At 43.3% G+C, this 24,401-nt stretch overlaps 1 protein-coding gene across 2 annotated transcripts in view; it reads left to right on the plus strand.

The window, feature by feature from the left end:
* The window catches only part of robo4 (roundabout, axon guidance receptor, homolog 4 (Drosophila)), a 137,815-nt gene that overhangs the window by 28,429 nt on the left and 84,985 nt on the right, over positions 1 to 24,401 (plus strand). For both annotated transcript variants that reach the window (XM_078531573.1, XM_078531574.1), the window contains 2 exons: positions 18,899 to 19,056; positions 22,674 to 22,794. In XM_078531573.1, coding sequence (XP_078387699.1) covers positions 18,899 to 19,056; positions 22,674 to 22,794 — 279 coding nt within the window. The remainder of the gene's footprint in view (positions 1 to 18,898; positions 19,057 to 22,673; positions 22,795 to 24,401) is intronic.

The following is a 24,401-nucleotide window of genomic DNA, read 5'->3' on the forward strand; positions in this document are numbered from 1 at the left end:
GTGGGCAGACCTGCAGTGTGATGTGGTTCCACAGGAACTACCTGTTCTCTGATATCATAGCCAAGCATCTGTCCTTCATGAATGGGCAGAGTTGCAGCTTGTTCTTCATCTGATGCCCTCCCTTGTACATTTTTCAGCAAGGACCACTAAATTGTGATCAGGAGTGATCGCTCTATTGCACCCGCCAAACCCAGGGGTGTTTAGCACAATTATACAATGCCAGTACATCTGTACAGTAAAGCTGAGATCAACTGACTCAGCATGAACTGGGATCAACTCTTTTTCTACTTTGGTCGATGCAGTTACAGATGAGCCAGTAGGACAAGTGTTATAGAGCTGGTTTCACTGTGCTCGTGTTTAGGGCTTCCTCTCTCACCAGCACTTTCCTGTTAATTACATATAGCATTACATAGAATGTACAACACAGGAAGAAGCCATTTGTCTCAACTGCTTCAGGCCCATGTATACAATTCAAACAAACCTGCTCCCAACCCTCTTCAGCTAATCCTAAAAACATAGCCTTCTATTTCTTCTCCCTTTTGTGTTTAGGAATTATAGGAACAGGAAGAGGCCATTTACCACCTTGAACCTGTTTTGCCAATCACTGGGATCATGGCTGATCTGTATCTTAACTCCGTCCAGATACCTTGGCTCAATATTCCGTAATACTCTTGACTGGTAAAAAAATCTATTGATGTCAGATTTATTAATTGAGCTGACATGTACTGCCATTTGTGGGAGAGTTCCACATTCTCCTACCCTTTGCGTGAAGAACCATTTCTTAACTGCTCTCCTGAATGGCCTTGCTCTGATTTCGGAGTTTGCCTTGGACCCATTCACCAACTAACAAGTTCCTCTCTAACCTCAAAATGCTAAATATCTCAATCAACTCACCCCTTAATCTCTATATTCCAGAGAATACAAACCTTGTTTATACAATCTTTCCTCACAATCTGACCCTTGAAGTCCTGGTAACATTCTGGTGAAAATGAACTACACTCCCTTACAGGCCCATATCCTTTCTAAGTTGCGGTGTCCAGAACTGTACACAATACTCTAGATGCGGTCTAACCAGAACTGCTATGGCAAAACTTCCTCCCCTTAATGTTGTAGCCCCCTAGTTATAAAACTTAACATTCCATTAACCTGTCCATCTAGCTTCCCCTTAAATGCATCTATGCTATTCAGCTCAACAATTCTTACGGCAGTGAGTTCCACATTGTAACCACACTTTGGATTAGCAAGTTTCTTCTGAATTCCCTATTGTATTTATTAATGGCTATCTTATATGGCCCCTAGTTTTAGATACCCCATAAGTGGAAACATATCCTCTACAACTATTCTATCAAACCCCCGCCATACTCTTAAAGACATCTATCAGGTATCAGCTTTACTCAATAACTTCAACATAGAAAGTTGTTCCAAGGCACATCAAGTAACAGTAGATGCTGTGTTTCCCAGGGAAGGGAGAGAGATGACTGAAGACTGTCGAAGCAATAGGTTTTTTTATAAGATTTTAAAAGGCAGTGCAAATTATGGGAAGTGTTTTTGAGAGTAGGAATGAGGTAGCTTAAGGTTCTGTCACTTGAGGTGCATAGGCAGAGGGAGCACTGTTATGATTCTTGTAGACTTCGATAACATTTAAAAAGAAATTTGAACTTCCAGTTAATAGAAAGGATGATACCACAATATTCCACACAAACTAAAAGCACTATTTTTGTAAGCAACTTATACTTTAAACCACAAAACAAAATCTTTCCTTTTTCTTTTAGCAGAATCGAAAACACACTTCACAGATATACTTCGCACTGTCCTTTAAGTAGACTTCAATTCTCCCGGAACCAGGCCAAGGTGTTTCTGAGTACCTAAAGGGTTTTCTGTTCTTTTCCTATTTCAGCCTGGGAACTTTTAATCTCAGAACTGTCTTTCACAGTGAGATTTTCCCCCCAGAGATTCTTCCTCTAGACAAGCTAAGTAAATCTTCCAGCCTCATTTTAGCTCCTCACGAATTTGGTCTTTCCAATTTGAGCTTGAGCTCCCACCCACATTCTTGCGTGGTGAACGTTAGAGACTTTCGGCCTCTAGCTGCTCCCTCTCTCCCGAACTGATAATCTTAAATTGATTGTCGATGGAATTCCTAACCTTGTCTGTGAGTTTTCGGTGATATCTTAGACCCTTCCTTTCTGAAAACTGGTCTCCATGGCAACGTGGATTGCATGGGCCTTGCATCCAGGTAGAAATGCTATCCCTGAGACCCCAATCCTCTTTTATCTTGGATGTAAATGGACAGTTTAAACTGTTTAAAACCCAACATTCTCAACATTTCTCTGGGATTTTGGAGACTCACAATCTATCCACAGTTAGCACACAGGCTGCTGCCATTGTCTCCAAATGTAAACATGTTGCACCTTCTTCCCAGTGAAACAATCTGGGCTCCCTTTAACCTCTAACAATCAAACCACCCAGGCTTGCTGTCAAGCAGACTTAAGAACAAATCACATGACCCCCTTTAATTTTATCTTAAATTAAAGACACGGTCCCAAAACACAATAGCCTTTAATTGTAACAGCACTTTTAAAGTGTTGCGACTCTGCCTTGCACTACCTCCAATTTGGGAGGAGGTTACCAGCTGGTATAGGAACTGTTGCTGACACATATTAGCATTCTCCTTTGCATCTGGATCCTTGAAGTACCCTCGCACATGCATTTCTGAAGTCACACTACATAGATATGTATTATGAAACCATTGCACCATTAATTGTACATTGTATATATTATAAATCCAATGTACATACTGATCTGAGGCTGCTAGTACTGGTTGGAGGGATTGCTTCAGGTCTTCCCAAATGGCCACGTGTCATCGTCATTGGGACACATCTATCCTCACCACATTGCATTCCTGCGCCAACTGGAAGGCAAACAGAGTTCAATACTCGATTGTATAACTCTTGACTGTCAGTCAGCCAGCCCCTATATTCTCCCTTCTCCAATATCTTTAGAGCTAACAAACAAATGGGATCAAGGAAAATGAAAAAAAAAAGATGCACTTTTTTTTAATGCCTTTCTGATTTCTCCCTGGGAGTTGCTCTCAGTGGTGCCTTGGAGAGAATTCCTGGAGATACTCCAGGACAATGCTGGAGAGTTGGGAACCCAAAACTGATCACATGGTGCATTTAGGAGGAGTTTCCTGATCCAACCAGGACTGTGCTTGTATTGGGGATGAGGTAGTTCAGGCAGTTTGAAGCAACTTGTTTGATCATTGTGTCTGCTTTGTATACTTTTTGTTTTGTTTTTCTCTCACTTTTTGAACTGGGGTACTCAAAATCTGACAATTTAAATTTTTAGGTTGTTCTTTCGCTGAGAATTGAGAAACATCATTGCTGTTAATCTGGTAGAGATGTGTTACAGATGAGGGAGAGCAATCAGGGGGTGTGGAGGGGCTGGAGTTAGCTGTTTACATGTTGTGTAGCTTTTGGTATGTATTTCAAATGGTATGTATGCTTTCCAGCACGAGATAGAAATCTTTAAAAGTCCACTGACCAAGAAATGCACTTTCTTAAAATACTGTAGCACCCTTGCCACAAGGTTCCCACTCCAAGGCATACAAGCTGGTACCCAAGTGCCAGTACCCAGGGAGTGCTGCACTGTAAGAGGCACAGTCTTTCAGATGACCCATTAGCCTGTGACTCCATCTGCCTGCTCCAAGAGACGTAAAAGATCCAATAACAATATTTTGAAGAAGAGTGTGGGGTGTGGGGTTATCCCTGGTTCCTGGCTAATATTTATCCTTAAATCGACATCACAATATAGATTATCTGATCATTATCACATTGCTGTCTGTTACAGTTTGTTGTGCACAAACTGACTGCTGTTTCCTCGATTACAAGAGTGACTGCACTTCAGAAATACTTTGTTGGCTGTAAAACGCTTTGGGAAGTCCTGACATTGTGAAAGGCACTACCTAGATGCCAGTCTCTCTTTCATTCTTTGTCAAAGTGCCATTTGAAAATTATATCCAAATGGAATGAGTGAAAATAAATGAAAGGAATCGGATGGAGCTTATGCTTTAATCATATGCCAGGAGCTAAATTGAAGGCAAGAGGGATCAGGGGAAACTTTCCACTGGTTGGAATTGTTCTTAGTACAAAAGATGGATAATCATCACCGGCTTAGGATGTTGCTGCAGGAGTTCCTTAGATGCCCAACTATCAATGACCTTCCCTCCAACATAGGATTGCAAGTGGGAATGTTCGCTAACTAACACACTTGTGTGTTCAGTACCATTCGCAACCCCTCAGATACTGAAGCAGTTCATGCCCGTATGCAGCAAGACCTGAACAATATTCAGGCTCGGGCTGATAGGTAGCAAGCAACATTTGCATCACTCAAGTTCCAGATAATCTTCAACTTGAGACAATCAAACCATCTCCCCATGACATTCGATGGCATTACAATTGCCAAATTCCCCACTATCACTATCTTGGAGATCACCATTGACCAGAAAGTTAACTGGAACAGACATATAAATACTGTCGCTACAAGAGTAGATCAGAGGCTGGGAAGTTTGCAGTGAGTAACTCCCCAATGCCTGTCCAACATCAACAGGGCACAAGTCAGGAATGTGATGGAATATTCTCCACTTGCCTGGATGAGTGCAGCTTCAACAACACTCAAGAAGCTTGATACCAACCAGGACAAAGCAGCCTACTGATTGGCACCCCACCCACCACGTTAAACAGATCCCTCCACCAATGAAGCACAGTGGCAGCAGTGTGTACCATCCACAAGATGCACTGCAGCAACTCACCAAGTTTCCGTCGAGAGCACCTTTCAAACTTGTGACCTCTACCACCTAAAAGGACAAGGGCAAGCAGATGCACGGGAACACCACCACCTGCAACTTCCCCTCCAAGCCACACACCATTCCTGACTTGAAACTATATCGCGTTCCTTCACTGTCACTGGGTCAAAATCCTGGAACCCTGACACCCCACCCCCCCCACCACCTTTACAAATGCTGTAAACGTACCCATACCAGATGGATTACAACAGTTCAAGGCAGCTCACCATCACCTTTTAAGGGACAATTAGGGATGGACAACAAATGTTGGCCTAGTCAGTGATGCCCACATCCCATGAAAGAATAAAAAACTGAGTAGTGGTGCACACTACTCTGAAGTAACTAAGTACTTGTGCCTAATGCTGAATATTTACTGGGGGAGAAATTTGCTTGGACTGTGCCTCTTCTAGCAATGCTACACAGACTTACCTTGATTCAGCGGGCAGGCAGGACTGCGGACCATGCAGCTTTGCTTGTAGCACTGCTTGTTTCTGGGGAATCAATGCAACTCTGCATAGCACCACTAGAAATGATGCTACATGAACAAATTTCTCCCCCCACTGTGCTTCACAATAGTAGGGGCAGCTCCTTCCTATGGCTGCAGTCCAGATACCATGTTCCGGAAGGATCCGTGCATCTGGAGGATAAACAGGTGGATCGAAATTCTGCCAGAGTTGGTCACAGTTCTGTGAGTCTGAACAGCTTTTATCTGTATCCACATTATGGGCTGTGTCATGGTGAATGAAAGGAGATTTGCAAACCATTATTGTGAGGATCCAACCAACCCGAAAGTCTATAAATGCTAAACCTACCTGCCGCTGAGAATAAAATCAAATCTCACAACACTCAGTTGCACTTCTTCCAATTAGTCATACCAGAGCTAATCTGTTGCCTATTTTCCATTCCCATATTTCCACTGACCTTCAGCTATGTAAAATGATTCAATTTTTCCAGGTCTTGAGCAGCAGCATCCCAGCCAGCATTTACTATCCTCCTAGTGAAAGCACTGTACCAAAATTACAGGTCGTATACGTTTGTAAATCTTTTACTTGCGGCTAAAGCGAACAAACATTTTCCAACTGCAGCATCCCCTCCCACTCCACCCCCCAGCCCCGTCCCCAACGCCCCCCCCCACCCCACCAACACTAGCACCCGGGGAACCAAGACGAAGAGATGAGAAGGGTTAGCGTAAATCTCAGGTTTGGTCGTTAAATGCAGTTCAGAATGGCTAGCCTCATTCAGTAGAAGGCGTTACCTAATGCCTTGTAGAATATCTTGTGTATAGGCTTGTGTGGACCATAAACACAGTGTGGGGCAGAATGCCCTGTTCTGTGCTGTAAATTCAGTGATTAGGATCTGGTCAGTGTTGCCTGAGTACAGGTAGTCCAGGTGTGCAATTGCAAATACTGCACCAGCACAAAACTGCCTAGATTTCTCATTTAGTGAAAGAAAATCAAAGCACAAGGCGGCGTTTGATTAAAATTCACAAACTACAATACAAGCTGTCAGGAAATCTGATCGCCAGCAGCTTGAAGCAGTTAATAAATCTTTTGATCTGCTTTAGTTTTTACATGGGCCCAATGTTTGTTCTCCATATGTTAAGCACTTGATTAATCACATCAAAAGATTTCTTTTTTTCCCTGCCGGATTTGATTCTAATCTTTTTCATGTTTCATTGTTTAGGATTTCCCTATAAAACAAGCCCTTGTCCTTTAAATGAGTGACCAGGTAGTGCTCATAAATCTCTGTCAAACAACTGCTGGTGCATGGAGGTCATGCTGACTGATTTGGTCCCACAATCCTTTGTACTCCGCACCCTCAGTGGAATGTTCTAGAATGAACTCGACTTTCTCTTGGCCACCTGTGTAATTTATCTGTGGTACAGGCTGTGTTTTTTTTTGTTTTCATGTTGTCAGTGAGGCATTTTGACTCCCCAAGCCTCTCATTTTGTTTTCGGAGGAGTTGCAATAGGACAAACTAGTGTCAGGATTTGGGGGCAGCTTTATTCACCTTGATTTCTTCAGCCGCTTTCTCCTATCTTACCTCATTCAGTCAGATGGCTGGAGTGCGGTCTGAATAAACACTCGCATAACAACTAACTGTTTTTTATCTTTGAACCTTCTGGAACATTCCCGTCTAAAAATATCCAAAAAAAGAGATCTTAATGTAATTTCTACAATGTGCTTACTCCAATCTAGGGACTATCTAGTGTTTATTTAACAATATGAAAGCACTTTACACATCAGATGAGTTAAATATCTTGGGAAAGGAGCGTAGATAAGTTGAAAATAAATAACCAGGACAGCTTTTCAACAGTGCCTTGCACAGTGGAAAGAAATAATTTAATTATTTTCTCCTCGTCTAACAGACGTGTGAGTCTGAGAATTGGGGTTACGTGTTGCTGTTATATCTCTATACAGTGACAATATTGAGCAGGACTTTCTGCTGAAGGCATGGAATTGGTCTTTTAAAGATGGCCAAGGGCCCATAAAATTTAGGTTGAATCCTAGCTAGGCTCAAGAAATGCATATGAACATACGAAGATCTGATTGTGGCCTCAACTCCAATTTCCTGTCTACCCCCTATACCCTTAAACCCCCTTGCCAATCAAGAATCTATCTAATTCAACCTTAAAAATATTCAATGATCCTGCCTCCACCGCTCTCTGGGGAAGGGAGTTCCACAGACTCGCCACTCTCTGAGAGAAAAAATTCTCATCTCCGTCTTAAATGGGAGACCCCTTATTTTTAAACTGTATCCCCTAGTTCTAGTCTATCCTGCAAGGGGAAACATCCTTTCGGCATCCACTCTGTCAGTCCCCTTGGGATCTTGTATGTTTCAATAAGATCACCTCTTATTCTTCTAAACTTCAATGGATACAGGCCCAACCTATCCAACCTTTCCCCATATGATAATCCCCCTCCATCCCAGGAATCAATCGAGTGAACCTCTGAACTGCTTCTAAAGAAATTATATCCTTTCTTAAATAAGAAGACCAAAACTGTACACAGTACTCTAGATGTAGTCTCATGAGTACCCTATGCAACGGTTGCAAAACTTCTACTTTTATGTTCCATTTCCTTTGCAATAAATGACAACTTTCCATTTGCCTCCCTTGCTGTACTTGCATGCTAACTTTTTCTGATTCATGTGCCAGGACACCCAGATCCCTCTGTACCTTGAGTAATGCAATCTCTCCCCATTTAAATAATATGCTGCTTTTATTGTTTGAAGAACTAAACTGTCTGTTCTGACAATCAGAGATAATCTTTAATATAGTCTCCCCTTTCACAGAATTAAGATCACAAGAATGGCGTCTGACAGGGTGACTGACTCGATTTGTTTTGTGAATTATTTGGCATTTTAGGAACTAATAGTCACATGAAGAAGATGCAACAAATTGTTTACACCTTTCAGCTAGGATTTGGGGTAAAGCCATCCTGTAACGCATTTCTGGGTTTTGGATATTTGGATATGCAGAAACCCATCACGGTGCTGAAGAAGCTATTAAACAATTTACTGAGTGATGCACATGAATAGAATTTCAGCTTGTCTGTTATGAAGTTCACAGCCTCTCCCTACAGTTGCACACCTCACTTACTCAATCTTTGAGATCTCAGGTAGAGGCTGGCAAAAGCCAAAGCTCACCCAGTTTAACTGGCAAAAATGGCACTAGTTTAGTAACATACATCACTGATAAGTTTTGCACTGCCAGCCTGTCTTGGGTCACCTTACCTATTGGGCCATTGGCCCAGAGGATTATCAGGAACAATATGGGAAGCATTCTGACCTTTAGTTACAGATTTACCATAACAGATTTACCTCTCCAAATCCTATCAGGCTAGGCTGGTCACATTAGCAGCACCATCATGGTGTATTGTGAAGCTGTGTCTCGCAGGGTTATTGTCTCAATCCCAGAGGGCAGAATCAGGCCTAATATCCTGCTGTTTATCAATATCGAGAGCAAACTCAGGACATTATGTTGGGGAATCTCCATTGGTTGGTGGAAAAGGGGGATTGTTTGGTGGTGGGGGAGCAGAACCCCAGCAGCAATTCATCCCTGTATCTTCAAGCGACTCTTTCTACTAAACATCTGCAATCCTTTCAGAAATGTCTGGGCCTGATGATCTGAGGCTGTGTCTTGTTAGTGACGAGGACATCAGGTAGAGAGGGTGACATTCACTTTGCCTCAGGTAGGCTCAGCAAGTTTCTCATCAAACTTTGCAGGGATCGCGAGGTGGGATTAAACATGACAGCTCCCAACTTCTTCAAGGTAGGGAAGAGCCAACTGCAGCCATGTCGGTGCTTTTGACCGCAGTTGTGGCCAAGCTAATCTATTTGATAAGCATCATACTCGCAAAACTCATAATTGGCTCCACGTTCAAGCTTCATGTCTGTCCAAGGAGTCTATACTCTGGGGTTTCCTGCGTCCATTTCTCAGCTGGCAAGGCGGAATGATTGGCATGGGTTGGGCTTTTGAATCCATTTCCATCGTATTTGGAAAAAGATGGTTTGACGGTCTCACCAGAGGCTTTGGATGCTTTTCTCTTTCGGGCATGTCAGTACACTGTTGGGGGAAAGAAATCAGCCAATACACGTTAAAACATGAAACTCTTACTTCATCAGCTCAACTTGCCCACATTATTGATGAAAAATAATATACCTTTTGGTTAATGGTTCAAAAACACTGTAGACTACAACCCAAATTTGGGAAGCAGAACATTTCTAATTGCACTGCTGGTGTTTTCCACACTTCCAATGGGCCCAATAGAAAAAAAATTGTACCAATCATGAACATTTACTGAAGCACTACAGACAACACAAATATACAATCACCAACTTTTAGCAATGCAAAGGCCCCTTTCTCTTTGGTATAGCAGCAGGCACCATTACTGCTATACAAACTGGAAAGCTGAATGTGTTTTAGTGTCAACATCAATAGCAAGATGACACGGGAGTGGCGTTTAGATATTCCCGGTGGTGGGGGTTCTATCTCTCTTCCCTTGGTGGTTGAAATGATGGAGAGAAGAACGTGAGTCATTAATTTGTGGTGGTCTAGTGTTGCCAACCCTCCAGGATTGGCCTGGAGCCTCCAGGAATTGAAGATCAAACTCCAGGACGCTGCTGTGTGCAATGCTGGAGAAAAATTGCCAAGACATTAAAAGAGATTGTTTTTGTTTTGTCAGTTTCTTTGAGTTTTTCTCATTACTGGATATAAAAATATTGAAAATGGCAGAAAAAGGCTGTTTGGCTGACAGTCAAGCATTATCCAATTGGGTAATGAGTCTTTTTGCTTTTCAGTTGGCGTAGGAAGGCCGTACGTCACAAGGATGGATGTGTTCGGTAACTAATAGCTAGAGCTTGGGGCAAGTCATGTTATGAAACCTCCAGGAATACATTTATTCACAGTTGACAACCCTGTGGTGGTCCCTGGAAAGCTTTGTGCCCACTGATTGCATAAGGTTTTAATTTCATATAAGTATATTTGAGTGCACATCCTTTAATAATTCAAGAAAACTATATTTACCAAGAGCAGTGCAGTCTGTAAAGAGAGTGAAGACTATGTTAGCGTTATTTATAGAGATGCTTGTTCCAAGGCCCTCATTTAACTGCTTTTCAAGTGTTCTTAATACTGAAAATTTACTGCCCAACCAGTATTGTCTTTTCACCATCTTCAGAACACTCTGTGCTTGCACTTTCATTTCCCTGAGGTGCGTGGTGACAGAGTGTTGCTGCCAACAGTGCTCATTAAGAAAAATAATTTATACTTAAATTGTGTTGCAATTAAACAGCATCCGGTATGCATGAGCAGGCCTTCAAATGAACAATATGTTAGTGATCGCAGCTCTGAAGAGGCTACAAGGCCCTCATTAACATTACAGCTTCCCAGAGGCCTTGTTAGTCATTTACTGTGTCAGCCAGATTGTCCAGAAGAATTGTGGGACAGAGAGAGGCCCTGTCTGTTAACTGAGGCGGCAAATCGTACTATGGTGACATTTGAGAGTGCGGGGCAGGGGGCCTGGAAGGTGCAATAATCAGTCAGGACTTTAATTAAATACAGAGGAGCTGTTGTTGTCCCACTGAGAGGGTGGGAGGTGAGAGTCACCGTAACGGCCTGAACTGCACAGGTTTCATCCAACAATGTGGTGGACTGCAAATCCACTGATCCTCATTTCAATCAAGCTGTCTTTGAAGATTTTAAACTGCCTCCAGAAGAAAGTTTATTATTAAACTTTCACTGATCTTCAATTATTGAAAGACTGAACAGATCTCAGTTCTTTTTGTTTATAATTGTTAAGGGTTTACATATGGTCAACATAGAGAAGATGTTTTCGCTTGCGGGGGGAGTCCACAATTAGGGCCAATAGATATAAGATAGTCACTGATAAATTCAGTCAGAAATTGAGGAGAAGCTTTGAGTATGTGGAACTCGTTACCACAGAGTGGTTGAAGTGAATAGCATAGACGCATTTAAGAGGAAACTTGATAAGGGAGAAAGGAATAGAAGGACATGCCAATAGGATGCAATGAAATAGGTAGAGTTAGAGGAGGCATCTGTGGAACTTAAACACCAGCTGAATGAATTGCTTTTGTGCTTTGAATTCTGTGTAATATTGCACCAGGGAGCCTTTTAAATAATTTTAAAACAATTATACATGGTGGGAAATCGCAATGAAGACATGGAGGTAATGAGCATAGATGGGTTAAGCAGATATGCAGGGATCTTTACCATTTTAGTTATATTCCTGTAAAACAATATGGGCCTGAATTTTTTGGATGGTTGGGTCTCACTTCCTGCCACCCAAAGTGCCCTGCAGCCATTTCACACTCGAATGAGCGTTAAATGGCTGCAGGCAGCACTTCCTCCCCCACCCCCCACACCAGTTGGCAACTCTCCAGTCCCTGCAGTGACAGCACTGCAGTGGACAGAAGAAGAAATGCAGGAGGGCGTGTGAACCTAAGTCTGGGCATTGGAGGCCCAGGTAAATTCAAGGGGTCCCAGGGCGGGGAGGGTAGGGAAGGCCTGGAGGGGCATGAAGGGGGCATCTGGGGTGGGGGAAAGGGAGGTCCGGAGGCCACTGGACCTTAATGGGGTGGGAGGGGTGCCTGACTTTAGAAGGGGCCTTCTGATGGAGGCATCCCCACCTTCCCGCCCAAGATGTAACTTGTTTTTTTTTGAGTATCCCCGACGGAAGTTCAATCCTCCTGTCAGCCTAAAAATTAAGGGCCTTAATTGTGGCAAGGTCAGGCTTCCCGTCCGAGACCTTGCCCGCCCCAGCGTAAAGTTGCTGTGTGGTTGGGGCAGGCGGGAACCCGGAGGGTTCAATTTTTCACACTTGTCCCCACCTCTCACCTAAAAACCTGTCGGTGGGGGAGCATCAAATTCTAGCCATGGTGATTTTAGCCTAGGCCGGAATTTTTCAGTCCCTCACGTCGGCGGGATTTTTTGGTCCCACCGATGTGAATGGAGATTTCAATGGCTCACCAGCCCCTCCATGGGGAAACCTGCCACGAGGGCGCTGGAAAATACCGGCCTTAATTAGGAAGATTGTCCTGTCATCTATTTAGGTGTATTGGATTGCCTGGACACAAGGGAATTTGATGGGCAGAACGCACACCATGTTTATCTATCAGTCTATATCTTCTCTCTCTGTCTCTCGCGTCTCCTGCCCTCACCTGGCTCCAGAGACCTTTAGCCAAGTCTGATACACTCACCAGCTTGTGGTTGGATGCCTGTAAGTAAGTGTAATATGCTCACCATAATTCCTGACTTATTAATGGCAATCCCCTTTCAGTACTTGATCATATAAACAGGGCTTCCAGTGTTGCCCCATGCTATGTTGTGTACAGGATTAAGTTTAAAGAGCTCAGTACAAAGGTGATTACTTTGTAAGGCCATTACTCAGGGTTTTATTTGATTTTTTTCTGTCGTCACTTTAGTTTTAAAGAGCTTTTGTGGTGATTGATGTATTGCTAACCTTTTCTGCATCAATTCCAATAGAAGCACATTGGGTTGCCCCTTGGGTATTCCTCTTCTACCTTTACAACTTGGCAGAAAAGGAGGATGCCAGATGCACCAGGCACTCTACGCCCTCTGGTACTTCCACACCAGCATCCATAGGCAGGGTTTAACCTATCTGTGTTCGTCAGTAGACCAATGCATGAAGAGGCTGTTATTTACAAGAGATGCCATGCTGAGCATGCATCGACCAGACCAGACAGGGCAAAATATCTGATATTGGCTCATCCACCCTTTAAAATTTTGATATTGCACATTTTATACTGTTGTCCAAAATCAAAATTACACACCCTCCCCAGGATTGTTTGAAGCTTCTTTTGGGGTTATAAACACTAAGGCAACCGGCTGCCCTTGGATGTATAAAGCGAATGACTAATGTGTTATTAAAAACAAAAAGTGCTGGAAAAACTCAGCACATCGGGCAGCATCTCTAGAGGGAGAAACAGAGTTAATATTTTGAGTCCAATCTGGCTTCTTCAGAACCGAAGAGAGGCAGAAATGAGATGGATTTTATGTTGTTAAGAAAGGGGGGAGGGTCAAATGGTCATGATAGGTTAGACGGTGGGGGAGATTAATTTACAAAGATGTCACGGAACAAAAGGCAGAGATAGTGGGAATGGTAGCAGTAAAGGAACAAACCATTGGTCTAGAGTAGGTGTTAATAGTAGAATAAAGTTTAGTGCTGTCTGAAAACAAAATATGAGAACAAGGTACAGACTGGCACTAGGGGAAGAAATACAAAATGGAGTACAGAGTTCATAGTCTGAAGTTGTCAATATTGAGTCCAGGAGGATGTAAAGTGCTTAATCGAAAGATGAGGTGCTGTTCTTCCAGCTTGTGTTGGGCTTCACTGGACCATTGCAGTAGGCCGAGGACAGAAATGTGAACATGAGAGCAAGATGGAGAATTGATATGGCAAGTGACCAGAAGTTCAGGGTCATGTTTTCGCACTGAATGGAGCTGTTCTGCAAAGCGGTCACCCAGTCTGCGTTTGGTCTCCCCAGTGTAGAAGGGACCACATTGTAAGCAGCAAATACAATAGACTTAAGTTGAAAGAGGTACAAGTAAATCACAGCTTCACATGGAAGGAGTGTTTGGAGTCTTTGACAGAGGAAGGAGGAGGTAAAGGGACAGGTGTTCCACATCCTGCAATTGCATGGAAACGTGCTGTGGGAAGTGAATGAGGTGTTGGGGATGACAGAGGAGTGGGAATGGTCCCTTCAGAATGCTGACAGGGGAGGAGAGTGGAAGATGTGTTTTGTGGTGGCATCATGCTGGAGTTGGCAAAAACGACTGAGGATAATTCTTTGAATGCAGAGGCTGGTGGAGTAGAAAATGAGGATAGTGGGAACCCTATCATGGTTCTGGGAGGGAGGGAAAGGGGTGAGGGTAGAAGTGCAGGGAATGGGCCAGACACGGTTGAGGGCCCTGTCAACCACAGTGGGATGGAGGTTGAGAGGAATCCTAGGTTGAGGAAAAAGGAAGACATGTCTGAAGTGCTGTTGTGAAGGGAGCATATGGACCAACCATATAAACACTGTGGCTAGAAGATTAGGTCAGAGGCTGGGAATTCTGCAGAGAGTAACTCAACTCCTGACTCTCCAAAGACTGTCCACAAGCTACAAGGCACAAGTCAAGAGTGTGATGGAATACTTCCCACTTACTTGGATGAGTGCAGCTCCAACAACGCTTAAGAAGCTCGTTGCCATCCAGGACAGCCCACTTGATTGACACCCTATCCACAAACATTCACTCCCTCCACCACCGACGCACAGTGGCAGCTGTGTGTGCCATCTACAAGATGCACTGCAGCAACTTCCCAAGGCTCCTTCAACAGCACATTCTAAACCTGCGACCTCTATCACTTAGAAAGACAGGGGCATCAGATGCATGGGAACAACACCACCTGCAAGTTCCCCTCCAAACCACACACCACCCTGACTTGGAAATATATCGTTGTTACTTCACTGTCACTGGGTCAAAATCATGGAACTCCCTACCTAACACCAAACAGACTACAGCAGCTCAAGAAGGCAGCTCACCACTACCTTCTCAAGGGCAATAAATGCTGGTCTAGCCAGAGACGCCTGCATCCCATGAACGAATAAATTTAAAAAAATCATCAGAACAGACATGCTGGAGACTGAAAAACTGGAAGAATGGTATGGAGTCCTCACAAGAAGCAGGGTTAGGTGTAGTTGAGGTAGCTGAAGGCTTGTAATGAATATTTGCAGATAGTCTACCCCTAGAAATGGAGACTGAGAAGTCAAAGTAAGGGAAGGGGAGTGTTGGAGATGGATCAAGTGAAGGTGAGAGAAGGTGACAACATGTTGTTTGCATGAGCAAGCTATTATATTGCCTTCTCCATGGACAATTGACAGCAGCATTAGAGGGTTTATGTCATTTTATAGAGTAGCAGAATGTCCAACAGAATAAGCATTATAGATTGTACCCCTGGGCCCTATGTCCCCATGTATTTCATTACACAATTCCACTACACAATGACTATCCACAAGAATAGAGAATTTATTAATCTCTCCCAATGTGCGGTTTGTTTCTGACCATCAACACTGAATTACACAAAGTAATGTTCACCTCCAAGGCAGCTTGCACAAATATCCTTACTTTAAGGAAGTCTATGATCAAACCATTATCAGACCCACAAAGACAAAGCCAAGTGGTTCCTGGTCAATCAAGGCTATTCCCTGGTGCCATTGGTCATGCTGTCTACGCAACATTGAAAAGCACCATTTGAGCATAGTTATAACATCCAGCACCCACCACTGAGCACACTATTGACAAGTTGATTGGCTGGATTGATCTGAAAGTGTCCTGCAGTACAACCTGACATGGGCTTCATGGTTTGTTGTTGCATGCTACTCAATTTTGCCCTGCAAAGAGGTATCATTTTAAAGGCCTGAGTGGAGGAAGGGTATTATTTCATCAGGCCAATAATTAAACCTAATCTTGGCAGCAAGAGCCATCCAGGAAACACTCTCACAAGATATCTCTGAATTTTCCCATTGCTCGCTACAAATATGCCTTCAGCTAACAAAACTTTACATCTGCCACCCAACTAGTGTGACCCTTGATGAAATCATGACGAGCAAATCACAACATGCATCCCAAGTGCATCAATATCCTATGCTTCTAGATTTATTATTACCAGGCATGTCTTGTATGAATGTCAGAGTTTTCTTCCAGTACATGAACATTTTGGCTGCTGTGTATTCAGAGTGGTACCTTGGGGCTGAGGTGGCCTTAAACTCTCGGCAGCAGAATCCTGAAGATCTGCTGCTGGCCGTCTCATTCTGTAACTGTGGTCAGCCTCTGAAACTATCACAGGAATGCTTGGTTATGCTGGCATCATCTGTGCCCATTCCAGCCTTGCCTCAGTTTGAGCATGCCGACTGATCAGCATGGTTGAAGAAAGGATGGCACCGATAAGTTCATTGAAACTCTCCCTGCCCCTCATGGTCCTCTCTAACTGATCATCAAACCTGTTGAATTTAGTAGAGATTGTTTGCTTTACCTGGCCCTCGTATCTCGTGGCGGCCACAGGTGAAGCAGACACGTTTATTGAATCCAAATCCAAACATGGATGGGAAGTGGGCAAGTAACAGGAATGTAGGCTTCAGGATAAGCTAACCATGCAACTGCTTGGCACATGAAAGGTATTCATGTTGAAGGAATTGGCTGTGTGGTGGGAAGTCTGTCCTAGAGCCTTCCGGCCACGGACTTAATCAGGGGGGAGATGGGAAGGCGGAGAGGTCCCCACCCTCTACCCCCACCCCCAACCTGATTAAATGCACCCCCACCACCAACCCAGCACAGGAGAGGGCATTAAATTCCACCCAGTGAATTACTTTTGAATTGCAGTCAACTGTTTTGAAGATGAACCTAGGGCCAATTTGTGCATAGCGAGGTCCCACAAACAATAAATGATGGGGTTGGTTGATGGAGCACAGAGAAAGCGTGATTTTTGCATCTTACTGCAGGGCTGCTATTTGGTTCTGTACTGCAGTTATTTGCTTGTTGGCATCAAACTCCAAGTCCAAGTTACAATATGAACACTGGAAACTATGGATCATATTACAGAGTTACTTCCTGTTTGAAAATGTAAATAGGGGTACAATTACCACTGTATTGCAGTGTAATCAGCAGTGGAGGTATTTACTGTGTGTCACAACTGCCTATGAGACATCATCTGTTCTGGAGAACGTATTGGTTGTTTCAATAGCTTTTCGAGGCCTGAGGACCATCACCATTTATCAGGACTCAGAATCCCTCTGCTGGTTCACAGCACTCATTGCACCTTAACACAGAAATGAAAGGAAAAGGGGGTTCTTTTGGCCAAAGCATGAAAACAAGCCCCAATAAGAGTAGCTTGTTTTTCTTTAAAGTCTGGATTTAGCGCAATGTTTTGGTCCTAATTGCTGACTGCCATCATTTTATTTTGCCTGGAGGTGCTGAATCAGAAATCTGGAGCTTTAGCACTTGGAGCTGCAGATTAGACACAATTTTCTACACCCATTTCCACTGAAGGTGTGGACTGCTCTGGTGTGCTCTGGCTGGCATGCAGCGGCCCATTGCAGGATAACTCAAAAGGAGAGGGGGCCGATGTTCTCTGTGTCACTGGAGGCTCTGGTGGTGCAGGCCCAGAGGAGCAGGGATATCTTGTACCCACAGGGGACAAAAGTATGCCACCATGCCCTCCTGTTCCTCCCACCTGTAGCCACTGCTGCTGCTACGCCTGGCCTGAACTGTCGTCCTTCCATCTCTCATCCAGATCATAGGGGAGCCCTAGCAAGGTGCCTATGATCAAGTAATATTTTTCTCCCGTTGACTCCTGTAAGGTACAGTAACAACATTGTTACCCTTTTGTTTAAGGTGAAGTCCTCAGGGAGTTTCCAGAATAAATGTTGCTCGAGTGTTGGTGAAATCCTTACCCGGGGATGGATTTTCTGCTTGGGGCCGGGATTCCATTATCGGGATCAAATGCAGGCCACAACCCTGTGTTGTGTTGGGAATTATCCCCCGGACATGATTTTTGTATGATTGGCCAGTTAGTGGCCGGGGGCACACTTGCTGTTCAATTAAGAATGGTGGGTGGGCTTCCGATGCTAGAGGGTCAATAGGAGGCCCTCCAGCGATGATACATCGGCAGTCCCGCTACCCGTGGTGTAGCTCATCCTTGAAATAATGCTGTGGGATCTTTTATATCCACCTGAGAGGGCAGATGAGGAATGTTGGAGGAAACACCAAATGAATTTCCTGTTTAGCTTCAAATAGCATGGTAGGTTATGTAACCATTCTGACTTGAATCAACTAAGGGTGGATCTCGGCTCAATATCATAAGGTCAGCACCTCTGAAAAGGCAGCACCCTCTCAATACAGCCCTGGAGAGTCAACCTAGATCAACCGAAATGCTGGACAGGAATCAAATGCACAAGCTTCAGAGTTCCAATTTTAACACAGGTCACATTCAGACTGTATGGGGTACAGGGTGGAAGGGAATTTCCCCATAAAAAATTCAGTGTGAGGCCTGGGCCTTTATAGTTCCTTGGGCCTCATTTGCATGTCTGGATGCTAACTCCCACCTGAAGTTGGCTGGAATCATTGCTACTCACAGCGAGTGAGAGTTGAAAATCAGAGCGGTGGAAGTGGGGAGTCACCCGTAGAAATGGTCACTGTTCTGTGAGTGTGGAAGGTAGGATGGGAGATTGGTAAGGGAGGGTCCGGGGCAAATGAAGCCTGTTGCAGTGGGTGGATGGGTTTGGTTACAATCATGCCTCATGAGTGTGCTGTGCTGTCCAAAGACTGAAGCACTGAAAAATATAATTGGTCTTTTCTTGTCATGGCTGTGACCTAAGGACCCATTTTAATAGTTAGTTCAGATATCCTGTCATTAGAAGGCTGATGGTCGCTACATGTCATTGTTTAACACAGTCTAGTGCATTGTCTCTCCCTCCGTAGCAACTCGCCAGGTATACCTGGAGATTAAATACACTTATGCTAATGATCTTGTTTCATTTCAGCCTTGCGGGAGGAGTTCAGACAGCAGCCGAGCAATGTGGTGGTGGCATTGGGTGAACAGGCAGAAATGGAATGCTTGCCACCTCGAGGACATCCAGAGCCAACCGTCACGTGGCAGAAAGATGGGGCACCTCTAAACGAAAAGGACGAACGTTACAGAGTGAGTCCATCACTTGTTTCATAGCTGACCCGTTCCAATTGTAGACAACAGTAAGACTTTTTAAAGAATTATTAGTCAGTTCGTTAGCTGGTGTGTATGGGAATCCATTGTAATGCTTAAGATTCTCCAAACTAAACTACTGAGGAGGCCAGTTGAGGAGCGTTTCCTTTGCCTGATATGGGGTGCATACACTCTTTCCATAGAATAACATCCTCACTTACTTAAAGCAGGGAAATTTGCAGAGCACAGACCATACCCAACCAACCCGCACTTGCAAAACCTAAAATAAAATGTCTACTGTTAGATGTGATTTCAAGTTTGGGCAGCACTGGCTGAATAATCCTGAATGCACTCATGGAAAACCAACAATCAATTTAAGATAATCAGTCAAGCTCATAACATGGCCCATTTACACTTCTAGAAGTGACATAAATTCATACTCAGGATCCATTCTCTGCAAACAAAAGGAATATTTTCAATCTTATGCCTTTTTTAATTATCCAAACATTTTGGGAGTCTGTAGTTCCCTGTAGCTTTCTCCATGGCAACGCCTTGGCCAAACAGAGGTGACTTGCCAACCAATCAGCACCCTTTTCTCCTGGAACATAACTTATTGTGATTGTTTGCAATCTGGCATTCTTGTGTTTGTCCTGATGAGTGCAAGGTGGAAAGCTTTGGCAATATATCTCTTTTCAGCAATACTTAAGTTCTGTACTACCAAGCAACTGCTAGATGAGAATATAAGCTGTGAGGAGGACACAAAGAGGTTGCAAAGAGATATAGGCAGGTTAAGTGAGTGGGCAACAAGGTGGCAGATGGAGTATAATATGGGAAGTGTGAGATTATTTACGTTGATCGTAAGAATAGGAAAACAGAATATTTTTTCCAAGGTGTGAAATTTATAAATGTTAGTGTTCATAGTGTTACAATCCCCAGATGAGGTTACCACTGGACAAACTTGATCCAGCTTGATAGATCCTAGCTTTTATTTGTTGTTTAGATGTGTGGAGAGTAGCTACTGAACAGATTTACAGGAGTCAGCTGATGAACTTTTAACAAAAGAATAAACCATTTGTTCAACAAGAAAAGATGAACTATATTACAATACTCCTTCGCCCACAATCTTATTTTTACAGATATATACAGATTTGTAAGGATAACACAAGTTACAAAAGCTATCTTGTACTTTAATGTTCACAGTAAATACACAATCTGTGTAAACCTATGGTGATCTGTGGTGGTCAGGTGCACCAGACTCTAAAACCAAGTGACAGATGCCACCCAAGCAGATGCTATGGATCTCTCCTCAACTCCTGCCCCTGCCCCTCCCAGATGCTTGTTACACCATGAGTCAACCGGTCTCATGGCACCCGTCTTTCACACGATGGTTTCCAATTTTCATTCTCCAAGACCTTGCCTTGGAATCTTTTCTGAAACTGATGTTTTCTCTCAAACACCTTCCACAAGGGTTCACCTCCAGGGTTTCAAACTCTCCTTCTGATGTTCCTCTTCTCTGGGTTGCCACATGCAGGCAAGCTGTCTTCCACACACACTCTATCTCTCTGACTCAGCTGTCAACAGTACACCACTGCTTCACATGCCCATGGCAAGAGTTACAGACCTTCAGTTGTCTCTTTGGATCTTCTTGCCTCTTGCAAGCTGTTCTCGCTTTTAATCTTTCTGCATCTTTTGACTCTTTAAATTTGAAGCTTAGAGCCCTTCTCTCTGCCCCTCACTCTTAACTTCACTTAAGAGGACCTTATCCCAGGTCCCTGTCCTTCCTTTGACTAGAAGGTCTTCTTTGGACTTTCCCCTCTTCCATTATCCTGGATTTTTGGGGTTTTTCTTAACTTGGAACTGCTATCTGTCCCTTCTAGACTGCTTCTGCTTCACAGCTGTCTTCAAACTAACTGAACTCCAACAGCTTCTAAAGCAAACTGCAGTTTCTCTTCTTCTATATGTGTCTCTGTGGGAGGGACCTGCCTCTCTGGGCCTCTGTTGGTAAGCAACAGTCCAATCCTTCTACCCTTGTATATTTACCTTTACTTTAGAGGAGTTGTAAAACTCCTCATTAGAAATGCAAGCACCTTTTTAAAGTGAAACTAAAACTCCATTTGACCTTCCTTAGTACACAGATACAGAAATACAATCAAACATAAACTTTAAAGCTAAAACTCATTCCTAACACCCACAAATACAAATATAAGTTACTTAAACTATCCCTATTTCCTAACACCTGTTCAACCTTTCTTCATAAGGTAAGTGCCTCATCCGAAGAATAAGACAAATGAACATTCTCTGAACTGCTAATGCAATTATATCTTTTTTCAAATATGAAGACCAAAATTGTACAAACGTTCCAGATGTGGTCTCACTAAGGCCCTTTTCAGAAAGTGAAACTTCCCTACATTCATATTCCATTCCCCTTGCAATAAATGCCAGCATTCCATTTGCCTTCCTAATGACTTACTGTACCTGCATACTAATTTTTTGTGATTCATGTACCAGGGTACCCAGATTCCTCTGTACCACTGACTTTTGCAAACACTCTCCATTTAAATAGTATGCTGCTTTTCCATTATTCTTGCCAAAGTGGACAAGTTCACATTTTCCAACATTATACTCCATCTGCCAAATTGTTGTCCATCCTGTCTTTAATCTGTCTTTATCCCTTTGCAGGTTCTCTATCTCCCCTTGACAACTTACTTTCCTACATATCTTGGTATCATTGTCAAATTAACTAAATTCAGTTCCCTCATCATGTCATTGATGTAGATTGTAAATAATTGAGGGCCCAGCACTGATCCCTGTGGCACTCCACTAGCTTCAGCTTGCCAACCTGAGAAAGACCCATTTATCCCTACTCTCTCTGCTTCCTGTTAACTAACCAACCCTTTCTCCGTGCAAATATGTCACCCCTACACAATGTAATCTTGCCTTGTGTGGTAAGCTTTGATGTGGCACCTTCTCAAATGCTTTCTGGAAATCCAAATATACCACATCTACAAGTTTCCCTTTATCTAACTTGTTTGTAACTTCCTCAAAAAATTCTAACAAATTAGTTAAACATGATTCCCCTTTCACAAAGCCCTGTTGACTCTGCCTGATCAAATTATGATTTTCCAAGTATCCTGCTATAATAATGGATTCTAGCAATGATGTTTGACAATTTAATTATTGAATGGTGGAGCAGGCTCAACGGGCTGTATGGTCTACTCATGCTCCTAATTCTTATTTTCTTGTGTACACAACAACGAACATGCACTTTTCCCCATAGTGGGTAAAATTTTGACTTTTGTCTTGTTTTTAAAGACGTATTGAGACCGTGTGAAAGATTTGTCAGAATGAACATTATCTTCTTGAAAGTAGGAAATAGACAGTTGGGCTTCTAACAATGGAATGTGATATCCTGACTTATATTCTGGGACTCCCAGCAAAAATGACTTGAACTGCTGAATAAATTGACTGTTCCACTATTGTGTAACCATTATATCGTGAAGCTCTGTCTTTTTTTTAAAACAAATCTTGTGCTCTGTTTGTTTAGCAAGGGAACATTATTAAGAAAGCCTTTACCCATTTGGATTTGTTTCAGCACTGTGCTTTATCTTTTCCTGCAGGTCACTGTTGGCAAACTCATCATTTCCCACACTCAGTGGAGTGATTCGGGAGTGTACATCTGTGTAGCAATGAATAAAGTGGGACAGCGGGAGAGCAAGGCTGCCCGTTTGTCCGTACTAGGTGAGAGAAACCTTACAATTATTACCAGAGCACAAAACTCCCTCACTAAAGGCTGAAAGCAGAATTGGAGATTACAAGGACATGTCAAGTCTGTGTTGATGAAATACTCCATGGAACATGAGATGAATGACTAGCTAATCTGTTTTTGGTACTTTGGTGGAATGTTGGTCAGTACCCCAGGAAAATTCCTTGCTCAACCTTCAGTAATGCAGCGGGATCAATTATATAATTTCAGATGATTATTTGAAAAGAAAAAATGTGCAAGGATAGAGGGACGGCAGGAGAATGGCACAAGGTGAAATGCTCATTCTTAGAGCTGGTTCAGACACGATGGGCTGAATGGCCTGTGTTGTAACGATTCTGTGAATATCCATTTGAGCAATTGGATGTCGCCTCTTTCTAATGGTGCACCTCTGACAATGTAACACTACCTCATTACTACCTTTTGAGTGCTTCACTATAATCCAATGGGACAAACCCATGTTCTGCTGTTATGAATGCAGATAAGATTTCAGGGCCACTTCTAATTCTGCCATATACTTGTGGTAGATGAACAGCTGTGGAAAAGTTGTGGAACAGCTACTTGTGGGGAAATCTACAGAAGAGCAGTGGGGAGTATTCAAAAAGGAAATGGGGGTGGTGGTACAGGCTCAACATGTTCCCTCTAGGATGATAGGAAGGAGTAACAAGCCCAGAGAACCATGGATGACCAGAGATATTCAGGATACGATGAGAAGGAAAAGAGAGGCTTTTAGCAGGTGCAAGGGGAACAAATCAGCGGAGGCATTAGTGGAGTGTAGAAAGTGCAGAGTGGAGGTTAAGAAAGCAATTAGGAGAGCAAAGAGGGGATATGAGAAAGCTCTGGCTGGTAAAAGTAGGGAAATCCCAAGATATTCTATAAGTATATCAATGGGAAGAGGATAACCAAGGAAAGAGTAGGGCCCATTAGGGACCAAGGGGACAATCTATGGGTGGAGCCAGAGGACATCGGTAGAGTGTTGAACGAATACTTCACATCTGTCTTCACCCAAGAGAATGAGGATGAAGGTATGGAACTCGGGGAGAGAGACTGCGAGGTTCTTGAGCAAATTGATATAGGGAATGACAAGGTTTTGGAGGTGTTGGCAGGCTTAAAAGTGGACAAATCTTCAGGTCAGGATGATTTGTGTCCCAGGCTGCTGAGGGAGGCAAGGGAGGAGATCGCAGGGGCTCTGACCCAAATTTTTAATTCCTCTCTGGCCATGGGGGAGGTGCCAGAGGACTGGAGAACAGCTAATGTTCCGCTATTTAAGAAGGATTGTAGAGATAAGCCAGGGAACTACGGACCAGTGAGTCTCACGTCAGTGGTAGGGAAACTATTGGAGAAAATTCTGAAGGAGAGAATCTATCTCCACTTGGCGAGGCAAGGTTTGATCAGGGATAGTCAGCATGGCTTTGTCAGAGGGAGGTCATGCCTAACAAATTTGATTGAATTGTTTGAGGAGGTGATCAGGTGTGTAGATGAGAGTAGTGTAGTTGATGTAGTTTATATGGATTTCAGCAAAGCCTTTGACAAAGTCCCACATGGGAAACTTATAAAGAAGGCAAATGCACATGGGATACAGGGT

Source organism: Cetorhinus maximus, chromosome 2 (assembly GCF_964194155.1).
Source record: "Cetorhinus maximus chromosome 2, sCetMax3.hap1.1, whole genome shotgun sequence".
Taxonomy (NCBI): Eukaryota; Metazoa; Chordata; class Chondrichthyes; order Lamniformes; family Cetorhinidae; genus Cetorhinus; species Cetorhinus maximus.